The 18,680-nt window shown below is 46.6% G+C and overlaps 1 protein-coding gene across 3 annotated transcripts in view; it reads left to right on the top strand.

Annotated features, from left to right (window-relative positions):
- LOC138993990 (NACHT, LRR and PYD domains-containing protein 1-like) overlaps positions 1-18,680 on the top strand; it is a 90,822-nt gene that overhangs the window by 47,946 nt on the left and 24,196 nt on the right. For 2 of the 3 annotated variants that reach the window (XM_070393553.1, XM_070393552.1), the window contains exons 5-10: positions 3,467-3,637; positions 6,292-6,381; positions 11,817-11,900; positions 13,810-13,901; positions 14,481-14,640; positions 15,995-16,218. In XM_070393553.1, coding sequence (XP_070249654.1) covers positions 3,467-3,637; positions 6,292-6,381; positions 11,817-11,900; positions 13,810-13,901; positions 14,481-14,640; positions 15,995-16,218 — 821 coding nt within the window. The remainder of the gene's footprint in view (positions 1-3,466; positions 3,638-6,291; positions 6,382-11,816; positions 11,901-13,809; positions 13,902-14,480; positions 14,641-15,994; positions 16,219-18,680) is intronic. The other variant, XM_070393551.1, reaches the window with a different exon arrangement.

Genomic DNA, 18,680 nt, shown 5'->3' with positions numbered 1-18,680 from the left:
AAAAACAAACTCCAGCCGCGGAAACGGGGAAGGCTGAATTTCTGAAAGCTCCTCTCTTACTGGCACTGCATGGTCTGGTCAGCTCTTCAGGTTGCCCCCCTTAGGCTCAGTCCTCCGTAATCACAGAACCCAGATCTAAAATCCCCCGGTGCCAGCAATCCCTCGGATCTCCTTTCCCCATTCAGGGGGTGTGTCTGTCCCAAGAGACGTGGCTGTCTGCCATGTGGTCTCCCTCTGACCCTCTGGGCTCAGAGATCTGGCAAACTTTCCTGCCCAGATCCCTGTTTTTTTTTTTAACTTTCCAAGGGAGCTCTGCCCTTCCCGGCTGCAAACCGCCTCACCAGCTGAGTAATTTCGCCAATTCGGGTGAGCTGCTTACTCCATTTGCTCCTGGAAAGACCTGGGACGCATCTGCCTATATCGCCACCATCTTGTCTTCTCCTTGGGGAGCCAATTTCCCCAAGCCGCTCCACTCTCTGACAGTTCTCCCACTCTGCTTTCCGCCTGGTGCCTGTGTATGCAAATTACCCTGCCATCTTTGTTGGGTTAATTTGCATACTCACTCCTGATTGGCTGGTGAGCGTAGCAGAGGGGTGGTCAATTTACATGTTTCTTTTTATTATATAGGATAGGATATCCTAAGAAACCAGAAACACCAATCAGAAAGTATGTATGCACTCGTATGTTCATAGCAGCACATTTTATAATAGCTAAAATCTGGAAACAACCCAAGTGCCCATCAGCATACGAGTGGATAAAAAAAAGCTATAGGACATTTACACTATGGAATACTACGAAACTATATAAAAGAGGGATCTCTTGCCCTTTAGGCCAGCATGGAAGAACCTGGAGAGTATTATGCTAACTGAAATAAGCCAATCAGAGAAAGATAAGTGTCACATGATCTCACTCATATGTAGAATCTAATGAACAAAATAAATTGCTGAAAAACGTCAATCCAGGGACACAGAAGCATAGAACCAACTGCAAAATCTCAGAAGGAAGGTGGGGGAGAGTGGGTCGGTGGGAACAGATCAACAAAAGAAATTATGTGCATATAAAGATAACCCCTGGACACAGAAAATAGGGTGGTGAAGGCCTGGGGTGTGGTGAAGGGGAGGGGTTAGGCTAGAAGGAATCAATGGAGGACATATGTAATATTTTCAAAAATAAAGATTTACTTTAAAAATAAATATAAGATAAAAGAACTGAAGCATAAGGGAATGTGGGACTGACTAGGATTGTGTGTGTGTGTGTGTGTGTGTGTGTGTGTGTTTGCACACCTTCATGCACGCTTGTTTACACTAAAGAAGGAAAAGGTCTAAGTTTGAATATATGTTGATAAAGGATGATGAAAGATACAAGAGAAAGGACTAATTGATGGTCTCCCTTTCCTCAGAGGGAGGCAGTGGGGGAAGGATGGCTCTGGAGGAGCTGGGAAACACCTCCAACTGTAACAGGAGGGGAGAAGAACTGGCAGAGGGACATTGGCCAAAAGACACATAGATTTGATTGTGGGAACTTGATGGGTTATTTTCTATTTAAAAAATGTACATATGTTTTTATTGATTTTAGAGAGAGAGAAATGGAGAGGGAGAGAGAGATAGAAACATCTATGAGAGAGAAACATTGATCAGCTGGCTCCTGCACAATGAATGTAGGAATGTCTAAGACCTTCAAGCAAAGTCCTAACTAATAATTGGATTTCTCTTGAAAACAGTTGAATATTCAAGACTCAAGGATTCTGGGTGCTTTACTTTTCATGGACATGTAAAACTGAGCATAGTACATAGACAAAGGAGAAGAAACTGGTAAAGGAGAGGTTGGAGGTCTGAAGAGGGGATTCCAGAACAAGGTCAGAGGGGAGGCAGGAAATTGTGGAGTTGAAGACAGAGGAGCCTTGCCCTTCTGGGACAGCAGGATATAAGAAGGGCGACATGAAAACTGAGATTCGAGGCTGTGTAAAAACAGGAAGGAAACTTAGAAGAAAGTCAAGGGGCTCAGATTTCATCCTTTAAGAACTGTTTAAGCACATGGGATATGTTATCTCCTTTGACCTTGGCAACCACCATGTGCAAAGGCATGTCGAATTCATGTTACAGACCAGTAAACTTGAAGATTAAGAAACCTGCCCCCAGTCTTCATCTAGTAACTGAGAGAGGTGAGCTTTGACACCAGGCCTATCTGACGTCCAATCAGGTGACCTGTAACCAGGTCCCAATTTTATTGTCCTCCACCTCATTCAGGGCTTCCCACCATCGCATCCCAGACCCCTTTCAGCGGGTACCTGCCAAGCTTCCATCTTCAGCTCAGGACTGAAAAACCACACCCTCCTCCAGGATGTGCCAGGGGCTCCTCAAATTCAGTGTATTCTAAATTAGACTTTCCTCCCTAACCAAAATACACCTGTTCCTCCTCTCAGGACTAGCTTGATAATTTGTAGGATCCATACAAAATGAAAAGGCAGTGCCCTTGCTCAAACATCAGGAAAGAAATGAAATCAAATGAACTAAGATATAAAGCTTTATTCCCTCCACTCCACGGCTGCAGCTGTAATTGCTCATCATTGACATTGCTTTGAGGGCTGGGCAGCCACAGGAGGCGAGATAGCTGCCCTAAGACCATGAATCAGAGAGAACTAGGCAGGATAGGAGAATGGGGGTGGGAGCAGATACATACCCTCAGGTTGAACCCCACCAAAGCATCCTGAGTCAGCTAACTGAGCATTTGGAAGGGCTGATGTAGTTAACAATTAGGCCCAGTACACAACTGGAAGGTTGGGTCGATTAATGGTGCAGTGCTGATGTGGAGAGTAGGAAGCATTGCTAAGAATCACACAGGAGTGAGAAATGTTGACTAGTGGCTCCTCGGCTGCAGGAGAAAATGAAAATCTCCCATGTTCTGGCCGATTTGGCTCAGTGGTTGGAGCATCGACCCTCAGATTGAAGGTTCACGGGTTCGATTCCCAGTCAAGGGTGAGAACCTCAGTTGCAGCTTCAATTCCTGGTGCCCCAACTGGGGCCGCTTGCAGGAGGCAACCAATTCTTTTATCTTTCATATCGGTGTTTCTCTCCTTCTCTCTCCTGCCTCTCCTCCCTTCCACTCTCTCTAAATATCAATGGAAAAAATATCCTTGGTGAGGATTAAAATAATTTTTTTTGCCGGTCTCTGTAACCTTTATTTTATTTTTATTTATTTATTTTTCAATCTTTATTGATGAAAGTATTACATAGGCCGTCCTTTTTCCCCCATATACCTCTTCCAGCCTGCTCCCATACTCCCCCCACCTCCCCCCCAAAATAAAATAAATTTAAATAAAATGTCCCAGGTTACTATAAGCCAGACATGTGTTTTTCTTCCTTTAATATCACCAAGGACCCCAAAAGGGCCACAGTACTAGAAATGGAAACCAGATCCCAGTTACCCTGAGGAGAGGGTCCTCAGGACTTGCAAATCTCTCCCACAGGCTGGCCACCTGTGGCCTCAGGAAGAACTGCTGCAAGGACCTGGCCTCCATGCTGGGTGCCAGCCCCAGCCTGAGAGTGGTGGACCTGTGGCAGAACAAACTGGGTGACAGTGGTGTGAAGCTGCTCTGCGAAGGGCTCAGGCAGCCTGCCTGCCAACTCAAGCACCTGAGGTAAGGTCCTGGGGTCATTACTGGGCAGAGGACAGGGAAGGGGAGGGAGAGCAATAGAAAGGGCTGTGGGGGCCCTGAATTAGACGGGAAAGTAAAGGGGAAGAAAAATGCCTGGGCAGCCTGGCTTCCCTACCGGATCCGCCTCTGACTTAGGCCATAAGACGGGCAGGTTTCATCTGAGACTCGGTTTCTTCATCTGTATAACAGGACTATCATACCCACCTCATAGATGTGATGAAATAAAATGCATGTAAAACTAGAGCAGCGCTGGGAACAGAGTTGAGAGGTTCCAATGAGAACCACTGGTGAGGCCACATGTTCAGAGGATTCCTGCCCTGGTTTACCTCTCCATCCAAGCCAGGCCTTCCTTCCTTCCTTCCTTCCTTCCTTCCTTCCTTCCTTCCTTCCTTTATTCCTTCCTTCCCTCCCTCATTCACTCATCCACTCTTTTATCCTTTCATTCATTTCATGACTCCCACGTGCCAAGCACGGGACCAGGCACTGAGGAGACAATATTGAGCAACAAACACGGACCCTTCCCCCTAAAGCTTACACTTAAGCCTTGGCCCTTCTTGATTCCTTCCTTCCTTCTGTCCTTCCTTCCTTCCTTCCTTTCATCCTTCCTTCCTACTTCCATCCTTCTGTCCTTCCTTCATGGTCTCTTTCATTCACTCATTCATCCTTTCATTCATTTCATAATTCCCATGTGCCAAGCACTGGACCAGGCACTGAGGGGACAATATTGAACAACAGACCCAGGTCCTGCTCCCCTAAGTTTGCACTCCAGTGAGAACTAGACAGATGGTAACACACAGTGTGTATCTCTGAGCTTCATGCAGTTTGTGAAAGAAAAGTGCACTCTGTTATGAGAGTGTAACAGGGGGGCAGGATGGAATTAGACTCAGGGGGAGGGAGGGCCTCTCTGAAGAAGTGACATCAGGCCAAGACCTGAAGCAGAAATAGGGGTTGACCAGGCCCAGTCAAGGAGAGCAGTCCAGGCTGAGAATAGCGTGGGGGAGACCCCAGGACAGAATCCGGCTTCGAGCACTGGAGAGCTGTATGGCTGGGGTGCAGTGACCCCAGCCCTCATTTCCCACACTGTCTCCCGGCCACTTCCAGTCGCTCCCCCCAACCTGAAAACAAGTCCACAGCCAGTTTCTGACTGAACATTTCCCTGCAGCTCCTGGCTGGGGCCTGTCTCACACACACAGAGCTGACAGGGCTCCAAACCTCTGAGTCCTGACCCCTCAGTCTTGGCTGAGGCTCCTGCTGGCTCTCAGCCTTTCCTCTGAGAGTCCTCCTTCCTCAAACCTAAAGCAGCAGGAGGTGAAGACTCTACATGTGGGTCCTCCCAGAGCCTATTCTCATCCTTCACAACCAAGGGAACTCCATCCTCTGGGGCTGGCATCTTTCCACCTCAGTCCCCTCCCCTCTGAGCATGTGTGGCTATCACCATCTCCTATATGTCACCACCTCTCCAGAGCTGGGCCTTGGCAGTAGGTCTGCATCCATGCCCCGCTCACCTGTTACTCCTCACCTCTTGGTTGCCTCAGAGCAGCTCTAGGAGGTCCTGCAAAGGTTTCTGCCTCCTTCCTTCTAGGGCCCTGGAACTGGGATGAGAGGGACAACCTCTGCATCATGGTCCCATACCCTGCCCAGGGGAGAACAACTCTGACAGCAGGAATGAGGAAGGTGTGCGCCCTGACAGGTGCAGGGTCTTCACACCTGCCTGTCCATGGCTCATAATAGGCTGAGCAGGGCCCTCCGTGTTGGAGGTGAGGGCAGCAGCCATCCCAAATCCAACGGAAACCCCAGAGCACACGGTGTGTGAAAATGGAAACAGGCTCTTTCTTTCCAGGAAGCCCCCTAGCCTCTAGGAAGGCAATCCCAGGAACTACTTCTGTGTGGTCATTTGAGGCCATGAACACTGCCTGTCCTCTGGTGGATGCTGTGAAGTGCTGCCCAGTTCACTTTCAGGGAAGAAGACCCAACCCCTACCCTGGGAGTGCTGCCAGCTACAAGGATGGCCTCTGCCAACCAGGGCCATCTCACACAAGGTCACCTCCCCTCCCTGGGTGGCCTGCATCCAGTGACTGGGGTAGTGGTATAAGGACCCTCCTCCAAGTATGGACAGCTCTGGAGGGTCATCCCCATAAAAGAATTCCCACAAAGTCAGCTGTGTCCCTGGGGACTGCATCACAACACACCCCAACTTATCCCTCGACCCCAGTGGTTCTCAACCTGTGGGTTGCAATCCCTTTGGCGGTCAAACGACCCTTTCACAGGGGTCGCCTAAGACCATCCTGCATATCAGATATTTACATTACGATTCATAACAGTAGCAACATTACAGTTGTGAAGTAGCAACGAAAATAATTTTATGGTTGGGTCACAACATGAGGAACTGTATTTAAAGGGCCAGAAGGTTGAGAACCACTGCACCCAGTCTTGTTACCTCCCTTTGCCCTGGTATTGACCCAAAAACACTCCCTAATAAACCTCTTAACTCTACTTTCCATCATACAACGTGTTTTCAGGGAACCCAACCTACAACAGGTTCCTGCAGGACCTGGAATGTTCCATGATTCTGGGCCCTGAGGCCCTTCAAATCGTATGGGCGTCCCAGTACAACCAGGCTTCTTTTGTGCTTGCAGGCTGAACCAGACTCCGCTGAGTAAGAAGGTGAATAAGATGCTGATGCTCCTGCAGCAGGAAAAGCCTCAGCTGGTCATCAGCAGCAGATGGTAAGGGGGAGACACAGAACTCCCTCAAGCTGACCCAGTCCCAGGGCTGACTCCTAGAGGCTGTTCCAGGAACATGGGCCAGAAGTAAGTTGGGGTAAGGTTGGAAGCAGAGACAGAACCAGGAAGAAGCCAGGAAACCACAGCAGCCAGAGTGAGGTTGTTTATGTGTTTATTTCTTTAGTTCAAACAAGATTATGCCCCTTCTCTGTTTAACCCTTCCATGAGATGATAAGGAGGTGAAAAAAATGAAGAAAAGTGTATGAGTGAGTGGGTAAGATTTGGAACATGAAAAGCAATGACCATGAGGGGGAGATAAGGACAAGCAGAGAGAGCTATGGAAAGGACAGACCACCCTCATTCAATCTCCACCCATGCACACAGCCCAGCTGAGGGGAATCCTGGTAACAGGAGAATACGATTTCCTGCTGGGAATTTGCTGCAGCCCCGTGGGCTTTCATTTTGGTATATTTTGGCCTGTGACTGCAAAGTACATCTATGCCCTGGTTCCCATTCCTCTGCCTCACCTAGTCTGGCAGAAGCCATTAGGAGGCCTTAGGAAGAGCCATTCCTCAGGGAACAAGCATTCCCCTCAGAACCACAGTGTGCTGGGCACCAGACCATGGACACAAGCCCAACACCTAGGAATTAACTCAGCAGGGACACAGGCCCAGGTGATCCACAGCATGAATCCTTGTGCCTGGGATCAGCGTGAATGTGCTCATGGCCTATGTGAGTCCGTCCAAAGGACCTGAACTGAGTAATGAAAGGTGGGAGGGCGTAGCTGGGCCGAGAGTGGGTAAATTCCTGGCAGAGGTAGAGACTCCGATCTCAGCTCCTTTGAGGAATGGAAGGAGGCCAGGTACCAGGAACACTGCTACTCAAAGTGTGGACCATGGCCCAGCAGTGTCAGCATCAGCATCACCTGAGAGCTCATTAAAAATGCAAATCTCAAGCCTCACTCCAGACCTGCTGAATCAGAATCTGTGTGTGTGTGTTTTGTGTTTTTTTATTGCTTAGAGTATTACAAAGGGTATTACATATATCTCCTTTTCAGAATCTGTGTTTTGACAAGGCCTCTGAGCAGCATTGAATTAGAAGTGAGTGAGCAGAGAGAGTGGCAGAGGTGGGATTGGAGCTGAGGGGTGGTAGGAAGTTGGGAGGACAAAGAGGCCTTTGGGCCATGTTAATAACTTCCACTTCTACCTCAAAAGCAATAAAGAAAGATTTCAGGGCTTCAGCAGCTACGTGATGACTCAGGTTCAAATTGAAAATCAGAGGCTATGTAGAAATGCCCTGGAGAGGGACAAGAAAAAAAGAGGGCACCTTAATGTTGGGTGTTTCCTTCCCACGTCCCACGTGGGTCAGGGTTCAGGGCCTGGAAGCAGAGCCGCACACAAATGAAAATGAAAAGACAAGAGATAATTTGAAATATTGGGGGACCAGGCGGGCAAGTCCAACTCAAGTGGAAGGACTTCCTCCTGTGCTCGGGCCTCACCAACCTTTTATTGATCTGGGATGCACCCCTAGCATAGCCCTTAGGCAGGCGACCCCCCATTAACAGGCAGACTAGCCCACCAGCAAGGATTTACATAATAAATGGGGGAGTAGTTTCAGCTACCACTGTCTGGACAAACAGAGGTGGCACCTAGCTCCGACTTTTGTTAGGGCTTCAAAGGCACCCAGCCTTCGGGGGTTTTCTGTCTATGCTTATCAGATAGTGAAGGCAATAAACAGTTTCCCATAACTTAAGGGGCAAGATGCAGTGGTTCCAGCCACATATACCAGGGCCTTGACTGGAGGTGGAGGCTGTGGAGGTGGAGAGAAGGGACTAGAAAGGAGAGCTAGACTAGAGCCAGTGACAAGGTGGCCAATCAACTCTCAGAAGGAGCCAGGACTACATCCCAGTTCCTGCATGGATGGAGGGATGGATGGGGGCCATCATGAAGACAGGGTCTATGAGAGAACGTCAGATGAAGGCCATGAGTTAAAATTCAGATGGGTTGAAATTAAGTGGGGATGTCACATAGACAGTCCCAACTTCCTCCAAGATCTCAGGGAGAATGACCAACTCTGTGTCTAGGAAGCCAAGTGAAATGATCACTAAGATGGTCCCAGGTGGAGGACAGACGAGTGATGGCCCATCTTCACCCCAATGGCAGAGATCAGAATCAGGTACATTGAAGGAGCCAGGCTGGGAGCATTGTTAACTGGGACAGGGGTGAGGAGGATATGGAAGGTCATCCCCTCCATGGTCCTGCTTCTGGGGTGAGGCATGGCAAAATTCACAACTAGTGAGGCCTCACTCCATGCAAGATCTTCCACACCTAGAATCTGGCAAGATCTCTGGTTTCCTCCCTCCCGGGCTCAGGGGCTGAGACTGCTCCTCTCCAGCTCATGTCTGGCATGTCTCAGACTCTGATCCACGCTGGGCTTCTGAAGCCTGGGAATCCCTTTCTGTCATTGTCCATCCACCTTTAGAGCCATGTTCTTCTTATAAGCTACCCCTCTGGTGGATGAGGGAATAGAAATGCCTTCTGTACCAGTGGGTAGGGGTGGCATTAGGGGACAACAGGGTTGGGCCTCCTCAGATAGCAGGTAGTCAGCCCCAGGAGCATGGACAGAAGCTACTAACATACACCTTCCAAAGTCCAGGCACAACAGCCTTGAGCAGGACCTCTCCATGTTCTAGCTTAAGGGGTAGGAGAGGCCATACAGGAGACTCTAAAGCTGACCACTTCCCTGTCTGTTCCTCTCACATAGAAGAGATGGAATCCTCATATTGGCCTTATCCTGGACTTCAGAGGAAACAACCAGTGGAGCCTCTAATGAGGCTTAATGACTTCTAGGGCCCCACAGGGCCTGTGGCTACAGAAATGGTTGACAAACACAGGAGGAGTTGGTACCAGTGAGTGAGGGACTCTACTGTGCCAGGCTGGCCCCCAACCCGGCCATCCCCACAGTGGTTCCCCACAGACACTCAGCACCCCAGTCATAGCCATGTGGGCCCACTCTCATTGCTGAGCCACCAGGCAGACAGACTAGGACTGGATTAGTGCTTTTATTATTAAAACTGAAGTTTCATTATGAAAAGTTGCAAACAACAAAGAAAAAGAGTCCAAGGGCTACCACTTACTCATTACTCAGCTTCAACAACCATTTTCCAAAATCTGTTTCAACTATTTACTTTCCCCGTCTTTTGTTATTATAGTACTTGAGGCCTGGTGCACAATATTTGTTCACTGGTAGTATCCATAGGCCTGGCTGGCGATCAGGCCCATCTGTGGGGCGAGGGGTGGGGTGATCGGGGGGACCCCTGCTGGCACCTGCTTTGGCCTGCCTGGGGCCTGTGGGCTGGGGGCAAACCCTGCATTGAATATCTGCCCCTTGGTGGTGAGTGCACATCATAGCAACCAGTCATTCCACTGGTCATTTGGATTTGCATATTAGGCTTTTATTATATAGGATTTTGTTTTATTTTTTATAAATACTTTCATTTTATTGTATGTCGTGTATACCTCAATCAAGTTTTTCTTTTGTTTTGGTTTGGTTTTTTATTGATTTCAGAGAGAAAGAGAGAGAGAGATAGAAAGGAACATCAATGATGAGAGAGAATCATTGATCACCTGCCTCTTGCATGCCCCCTACTGGGAATCGAGCCCACAACATGGCAGGTGCCCTTGACTGGAATCAAACCCAGGACCCTTCAGTCCATGGTCCGATGCTCTATCCACTGAGTCAATACAGCTAGGCCGTTATTATAGTATTTTAAATACCAAGATATCAGGTGATCTTGTTCGTATATATTTTGTGATGCATTTTGAAGAATAGAAATAAAGACCTTTTCCCCCATAACCACAATGCCACTATCATATCTAAGAATGTTTACAATAAGTCATTTTCATATCATCTAATACCCATTCTGCATTCAATATGCTCAATTGTCCAAAATGTGTCCTTGCAGTAGGTTTGTTCTAATCAGGATAAAAAAAAAGTCCACTCGTTGTATTTGGGTTGGTATGTCTCATAAATATCATTTAAATCTCTTTCGACCTATATGTTCCTGTCTTATTAACATCCACTGTGTGCAAAGTACCATACCAGCAACAACCAGCCATGAGTCCTGCCTCCCAAGGGTTTCCAGTCATAAGCAATTAACATCTATAATCTTAGTCCTGATCTCTTACATAACACATTACCATTCACTGCACAGAATTGATCTCGGCTGGGTGATAATATTACTCCCAACTTACACACACAGAAGCTGACATCCCAGGAACCCGCTCTATACCAACAAGAACCTGGGGAAAGTCTATGTAATATCTCTGTAAGTGTTATTTTAAGCTCAAGTGGTTATCATTAATATCACCATATAGACTGCGTTAATTGTTGAAAAGTGGGACCTTTAAAAATAATAACTTTCCTATTTTATTGTCCATAACACTATTATTATTTTCATCATCATCACCATCGTTCTAGAAACAGTTAAACATCTGCAGTCATATATTAAGCTGTCAGCATACATTTAGGTCACTTATTACTCACAACTCTATGAGATGGTGCTATTATTACTTTTACTTACAAATAAGCAAACTGATATTAGGCAGTTCCAATGACTTGCTCAGGGATCCACAGTAGAGAGCAGAGGGGCTATGACACAATTCCAGATCCCACTGTGATATGTTTGAGCTTGCAGCCACTCTACTAGCAATGCAGTGCACAGCTTAGGGTGGGATATTCAGTACATACTCAGGGGGCTTGTGTAGAGTAATTAATTCAATGTCTACTTCTCTCTGTAATCCCCAGAGTTCACTTCCCCATGGGTGGCTCCTACCCCTGGAACAAATCCAACAGAAAGCCCAGAACACAGGGCCTGTGAGAGTGGCTCTTTCTTTCCAGGACACCTCCTAACCTCTAAGAAGGAAATCCCAGGAACTACTCCTGTGTGGTCAGTTTGAGGCCATGGGGCCTGGCTGTTCTCTGGTGGATGCTGAGAAGTGCTGCCCATGCACTTCTTTCAGGAAAGAAGATGTAACCCCAGTTCCTGGGAGTGCTGCTGGCTACAGGGATGGCCTCTGCCAAATCACGCAAGGTCACCTCCCCTCCCAGGGTGGCCTGCATCCAGTGACTGACTGGTGTAGTGGTGTAAAGCACCTACTCCCAGTATGGAACAGCCTGGAGGGTCATCCCCACATCAGAAGTCCCACAAAATCAGATATGTCCCTTGAGATTGTGTCATAGCCCAGCTTGTCCCTCTGCCCATTCCTGCTTCCTCCCTTTCTTTGCCCTGTTTGACACAAGACCGTTTCTGAATAAACTTCCTAACTCTATTCTCCATCTCAGAACCTGATTTCAGGGAACCCAACCTACAGTAGTTCCTACAGGACCTTGAGATCGTGTGGGGGTCCCAGGTAACCAGGCTTCCTTTGTGTTTGCAGGGTGGCCATGTCTCCCAGTAATGAGAGGACAGAGATGGAGGACATCCAAATGCATATGATACATGAGCTGTTAACCGATGATTGGTAAAGGGGGAGACACAGACTTTGCTCAAGCTGGCCCAGGCCCAGGGCTGACTCCTAGAGGCTGGTGCAGAGACATGGGCCAGAAGTGGGGTGGGGTGAGGCTGGAGGCAGAGACAGACAGAACAGGAAGAAGCCAAGAAAACACAGCAGCCAGAGGGAGTTTGTTTGTTTGTTTGTTTGTTGCAAATAAAATGATGTCTCTCCTCTGTTTAAAGCAGTGGTTCCCAAACTTATTTGGCCTACTGCCCCCTTTCCAGAAAAAATATTACTCAGCGCCCCCTGGAAATTAATTTTTTTAAATTTTAATAGCAATTAAACAGAAAGATATATGTATTAATGTTTCTACCTTTTTCGTAAAATATAGTAAAGAAAGGTGTAAATTAGAAACATTGAAGTTTGAAATTATGAAACTATTTATTGAACTCAGAATAGAAAGGTAATACAAAAAAAGTTAAAACAAATGTACCTGTGGCCATCACCGCCCCCCTGGATTGCTGCAGCACCCACCAGGGGGCGGTAGCGCCCACTTTGGGAATCACTGGTTTAAAGCCTTCTGCTAGATGATAAGGAGATGAATAAGTGAAAAAAAGTGAATGTGTAATATTTAGAACATGGAAAGCAACAACATGAGGAGGAGACAAAGACAAGGAGAGAGAGCTTTGCGGGGGAAGACCACCCTCACTCACCCTCCACACATATAAACACCCATGTACAGAGCCCCGCTGAGGGGAAGCCTTGGGAAGAGGAGAATGGATCTTCCTGTGGGGCATTTGGTATATTTCGACTTGTGACAACAGAGTGCACTTATGCCCTGGTTCTGACTGCTCTGCCTCACCTGGCATGGCAGCAAATGCCTCCTAGGATTAGGAGGAGCCATTCCTCAGGGAACAAGCATTCCCCTCAGACCCACAGTGTGTGAGGCACAGGACCGTGGACACGGGCCCAACTCCTAAGAATTAACTCAGCAGGGGCACAGGCCCAGGTGACCCACAGCATGAATCATTGTGCCTGGGATCAGCGTGAATGCTCTCATAGCTTATTTGAGTCCGTCCAAAGGACCTGAGCTGAGTTATGAAAGGTGGGAGGGCGTAGCTGGGCCTCGAGTGGGTAGATTCCTGGCAGAGGTAGAAGCTCTGATCTCAGCTCCTTTGAGGAATGGAAGGAGGCCAGGGACCAGAAACACTGCTACTCAAGTGTGGACCATGGTCCAGCAGTGTCAGCATCAGCATCAGCATCACCTGAGAGCTCATTAAAAATGCAAATCTCAAGCCTCAATCCAGACCTGCTGAATCAGAATCTGTGTTTTGACAAGGCCTCTGAGCAGCAATGGATTAGAAGTGAGTGAGCAGGGAGAGTGGCAGAGGTGGGATTGGAGCTGAGGGGTGGCAGGAAGTTGGGAGGACAAAGAGGCCTTTGGACCATGTTAATAACTTCCGCTTCTACCTCAAAAGCAATAAAGAAAGATTTCAGGGCTTCAGTAGCTACGTGATGACTCAGGTTCAAATTGAAGACCAGCTGCTGTGTAGAAATGGCCTGGAGAGGGACAAGAGAAGAAGAGGGCACCTATAGGGGTAGGACGCAGTGGTTCAAGCCACTGATACCAGGGCTTTGGCTGGAGGTGGAGGCTGTGGAGGTGGAGAGAAGGGACTAGAAAGGAGAGCTAGACTAGAGCCAGTGACACGGTGGCCAATCAACTCTCAGAGGGAGCCAGAAGGAGTCAGGACTACATCCCAGTTCCTGCATGGATGGAGGGATGGATGGGGGCCATCATGAAGACAGGGTCTATGAGAGAACGTCAGATGAAGGCCATGAGTTAAAATTCAGATGGGTTGAAATTAAGTGGGGATGTCACATAGACAGTCCCAACTTCCTCCAAGATCTCAGGGAGAATGACCAACTCTGTGTCTAGGAAGCCAAGTGAAATGATCACTAAGATGGACCCAGGTGGAGAACAGACGAGTGATGGCACATCTTCACCCCAATGGCAGAGATCAGAATCAGGTACTTTGAAGGAGCCAGGCTGGGAGCATTGTTAACTGGGACAGGGGTGAGGAGGATATGGAAGGCCATCCCCTCCATGGTCCTGCTTCTGGGGTGAGGCATGGCAAAATTCACAACTAGTGAGGCCTCACTCCATGCAAGATCTTCCACACCTAGAACCTGGCAAGATCTCTGGTTTCCTCCCTCCCGGGCTCAGGGGCTAAGGCTGCTCCTCTCCAGCTCATGTCTGGCATGTCTCAGACTCTGATCCACGCTGGGCTTCTGAAGCCTGGGAATCCCTTTCTGTCATTGTCCATCCACCTTTAGAGCCATGTTCTTCTTATAAGCTACCTTTCTGGTGGATGAGGGAATAGAAATGCCTTCTGTACCAGTAGGCAGGGGTGGCATCAGGGGAAAACAGGGTTGGGCCTCCTCAGATAGCAGGTAGTCGCTCCAGAAGCATGGACAGAGGCTACTAACACACACCTTCCAAAGTCCAGGCAGACCAGCCTTGAGAAGGACCCCTCCATGTTCTAGCTTAAGGGGTAGGAGAGGCCATACAAGAGACCCTAAAGCTGACCACTGCCCTGTCTGTTCCAGAGGAGAGCTCCCCTCAAGTATTACAGAAACCCTACTGTCTGTCATCTCATGAACTTCTGGGGAACCAACCAGTGGAACCTCTAAGGACGGATGAGGACTTCTGGGGCCCCACAGGACCTGTGGCTACAGAGATGGTTGACAAACACAGGAGTCTGTACCGGTGAGTGACAGGACTCTGGTGTGCCAGGCTGACCTCCCCACCTCCGCCATCCTCACACTGGATCCCAACAGACACTCAGCACCCCACTCATGATCCATTGGGTCCCTTCTCATTGTTGAGCCACCAGGCAGAGAGACAGGGCTGTATTAGTACTTTTATTATGGAAACAGAATTTTTATTATGAAAAGTTGCAAACAACAAAGAAAAATGTTCAAGGGACTACCACTTACTCATTACCCAGCTTTAACAACCATTTTCCCAAATTTGTTTCAACTATCCACTTTCCCTTTCTTTTGTTGTTATACTATTTTAAATACAAGATATCGGTTGATTTTATCTGTGTATGTTTTGTGATGAATTTTGAAGAATACAAAATAACCATAATACCATTGCCATAACCACAATGCAATTGTCATATTTAACAACATTTACAGTAAGTCATTTTCATATCATCTAATACCCCATCTGTATTCAATATGCTCAATTATCCAAAACATGTCCTTGCAGTAAGTTTATTTTAATCAGGACCCAAACCGAGTCCACTCATTTTACTTGGTTTGTTATGTATCATAAATCTATTTAAATCTCTTTTCATCTCCACATTCCTGCTTTATTAACAGCCGCTATGTGCGAAGTACCATACCAGTAACAAGGAGCCATGAGATGAATATGGAGGCGTGCCTTCCAAGGGTTCCCAGTCTTAAGTAATGAACATCTATAATTTTAGTTCTGATCTGTTACATAGCACATTCCCATTCACTGTCACAGACATGATCTCAGCTGGGCGATAATATTCCTCACAACTTACACACAGAACCTGACATCCTAGAACCCGCTCTATACCAGCAGGGAACCTGGGGAAAGTCTCTGTAAGTTTTATTTTAAGTTCAAGTGGTTATCATTAATATCACTATGGAGATTGTTATTAATTATTGAAAATTAGGCCCTTTAAAAACAATAACACTTGCCTGTTTCATTATCGTTAATATTACTAGCATTATTATTCTCATCATTATCACCATTATAGAAACAGCTAACCACACCCACCCAAGTAGTAAGCCATCAGCATACATTAGGTCACTTATTACTCACAACTCTAAGAGATGGTGTTGTTATTACTTTTACTTAAAATAAGAAAACTGAGATTAGGGAGGTTCAATGACTTGCTCAGGGGTCCACAGTAGGGAGAACAGGGGCCCAAGAATCAAACCCAAAGCCCTCTGGCTGTGACATCTGAGCTTGCAGCCACTCTACTACATACACAGTGCACTGCATGGGTTAGGCATCCAGTAGGTAGTCCATGAGCTTGTGTGGAGTAATTAATTCAATGTCTACCTCTCTCTGCTATCCCCAGAGTTCACTTCCCTGTGGCTGGTTCCTACCACTGGTCCAACGTGGGTCTCCACTTTGTGGTGACAGAGCCAGTGACCATTGAGATTGAATTCTGTGCTTGGGACCAGTTCCTGGACCAGATTGTCCCACGGCACAGCTGGATGGTTGCAGGGCCTCTTTTTGACATCAAGGCTGAACCAGGAGCTGTGGCAGCTGTGTACCTCCCTCACTTTATAGACCTCCAAGGTGAGTGACAGGGAGGAGTGGGGGAAGGTGATGGTGGTGAGAATGGGCTCGAAATGGCTTCCAATGGCAATATCCTGAGGGAAGGACTTGGGGCTTCCTTATACTGACTAAGGGGGTGTGGTGTTGAAGAAGTGGAGAGAGCTTTCTTTTTCATTCCACAGTGCTCTGGGCATCTTTTTTGAAACATTTTTGTTCCCAAGCATCATAATCATTTTTCCCTGAATTACTTGAAGATTCCCCTAAATAGAAAGTGGTCTCCTCAATAACAATAATAGCCATCATTTATTAAGTTCTCTTCACATAGATCATATTACTCAGGGTCTCAGCAGGAAATATATGATGTATCAGTTGAGATTTTTTAGAAGACTTTTCAAAGACTAGTCTATTTGCAAGTAAGGCTAAGTGAACAAATGAGAAAGGTTGAGGTACCTGGAGAATAGGAACAAATAGGAAGCCATCGCTACTGTTAGAGGCAGGGAGAAGAAACAGTGTCACCAGACTCCTTATGAGAACTCAAGCCACAAAAGTAGGGCATCTCAGAAGGAGACTTAGTCATAAAGGGTAATGTTATTATCTCAACACCTCCCAAGACTTCCCACAGATAAAATTCTGAAAATATAAGCTTACAAGCAAAACCTTAGAAACAGGAAACAGGCATCATAAGTAAGAAGCAATAGAAACCTCAGGTTATATCAGGCCTATAAAGAAGTCAGACATTTAAATGATCAGAAAAAAATAAGTATGTTTTTTATGCTTAAAGAAATCATTTTTAAAATATGAGCAAGAAGTATTAAAATGATGAATCAAGTTTGAAACAAAGCTATATTGACAGAAAATATAATAAAGCATAATTAAGAAAAGAATAAGTGACATGGAAGATACTATGAGAAGGCCTAACATACATCTAATCAGAATTCCAGGAGAATATTATAGAGAGAATGGAGAAGATGTTATATTCAAAGAATTACCAAGAAATTTCTAGAATTGCTGAAAGATGTGATTTCTAGGAAGGAAACATATCCAAAGCAGGAGAGAGGGATACATGGAAATCAGTAATCAACCCATTAAAGTGCATCTCCAAAATATAGACATCTAAGAGCAGTTTTTAACAGCACCCAAAAAGGTGCTACAATTAGGATGACAACTGATTTTCAACAGTAACAATGAAAGGCAGAAGACAATACAATATTCTCATAGTAATGAGGAAATAATTGTCAATCAAGAATTGTAACCACAGAAAAATTATTGTTTAAAAAGTAGGTAAAATAGACATTTTATTATTTCTTCATTAAGTTTATTTTTTTCCAATATACCAAAAAAATCTTCTATTTGTAGTTACAAAACAATTAGCCATTTACATGCAATAAACATTAATATTTCAAGAAAAACGATCTTAAATATAATAATACTAGAGGCTCCGTGCTCAGATTTGTGCACAAGTGGAGTCCCTCAGCATGGCCTGAAGAGATCGGGCCAAAACTGCCATCCAGCACCACCTGCCACTACTGCCTGCTGCTCGTGTTCATCCCGGCCCCGCTGCACCTGCATCTGCCACTCAGTAGACTCGCTCCACTGCGGACTCTGTGAGCCCTGTGTCTGGTGCCCCTCAGTCAGCTGATCAGCACTTCCACTGTGGGAACATACTGACCAGCAGAGGGCAGCTCCTGTGCTAAGCATATGCCCCCTGGTGGTAAATGCATGTCATAGCAACTGGTCAACCGGTCGAATGGTCAACCAGTTGAACGTTCGCTTAGGCTTTTATATATATACTATAGGCCTGTTGCACAAAAAGATTCGTGCAATAGGCCTTCCCATCCCCTGGTTGCCTGCACCGGTTTTCCTTCTGCACCGGGGACCCAGGACTTCGCTCCAACCAGAGCCGCCTTCAAAGCCTTCGCTGCTCTGGCCAGAGCCGCCTTCAGTCTTCGCTCCGCTGCTGCTGCTTCGCGCCTATATATGCAAATTAACTGCCATCTTTGTTGGTGGTTAATTTGTATATCTCACTGATTAGCCAATGGGAAGCGTAGTGAAGGTAGGGTCAATTACCCTGTTTGTCTAGTATTAGATAGGATACTACAATCCTGATGCACAAAATTCATGCAAGGGTCTCAATCCTCACAGCCACAGCGATTTGCCTCAGCCTTCACTGCTACTGCAGTGGCTGCCCCTGCCTCAGTCCCTGCCGCTGCAGTGGCAACCTCTGCCTTGGCCCTTGCAGCCCCTGCTTCATCCAGAAGGACGTCCAGAAGGATGTCTGGAAGGACGTTCAGCTGTCCAGTCTAATTAGCATATTATGCTTTTATTATTATAGATAGATTACATGCAATAAGCATTAATATTTCAAAAAAAAGATTTTAGATATAATAATATTACCAAAACTGTACTAACATTGTATATCACTAAAGTTGTAGGAAATATTAAAAATCTGCAAATAACAGGATTACTTCCATTATATTCGAGAA

The sequence above is a fragment of the Myotis yumanensis genome, unplaced genomic scaffold (genome assembly GCF_028538775.1).
Source record: "Myotis yumanensis isolate MYYU_CA2020_CCGP unplaced genomic scaffold, mMyoYum1.0.hap1 SCAF_16, whole genome shotgun sequence".
Lineage (NCBI taxonomy): Eukaryota > Metazoa > Chordata > Mammalia > Chiroptera > Vespertilionidae > Myotis > Myotis yumanensis.
This window is presented reverse-complemented; position numbering and strand designations above follow the sequence as displayed.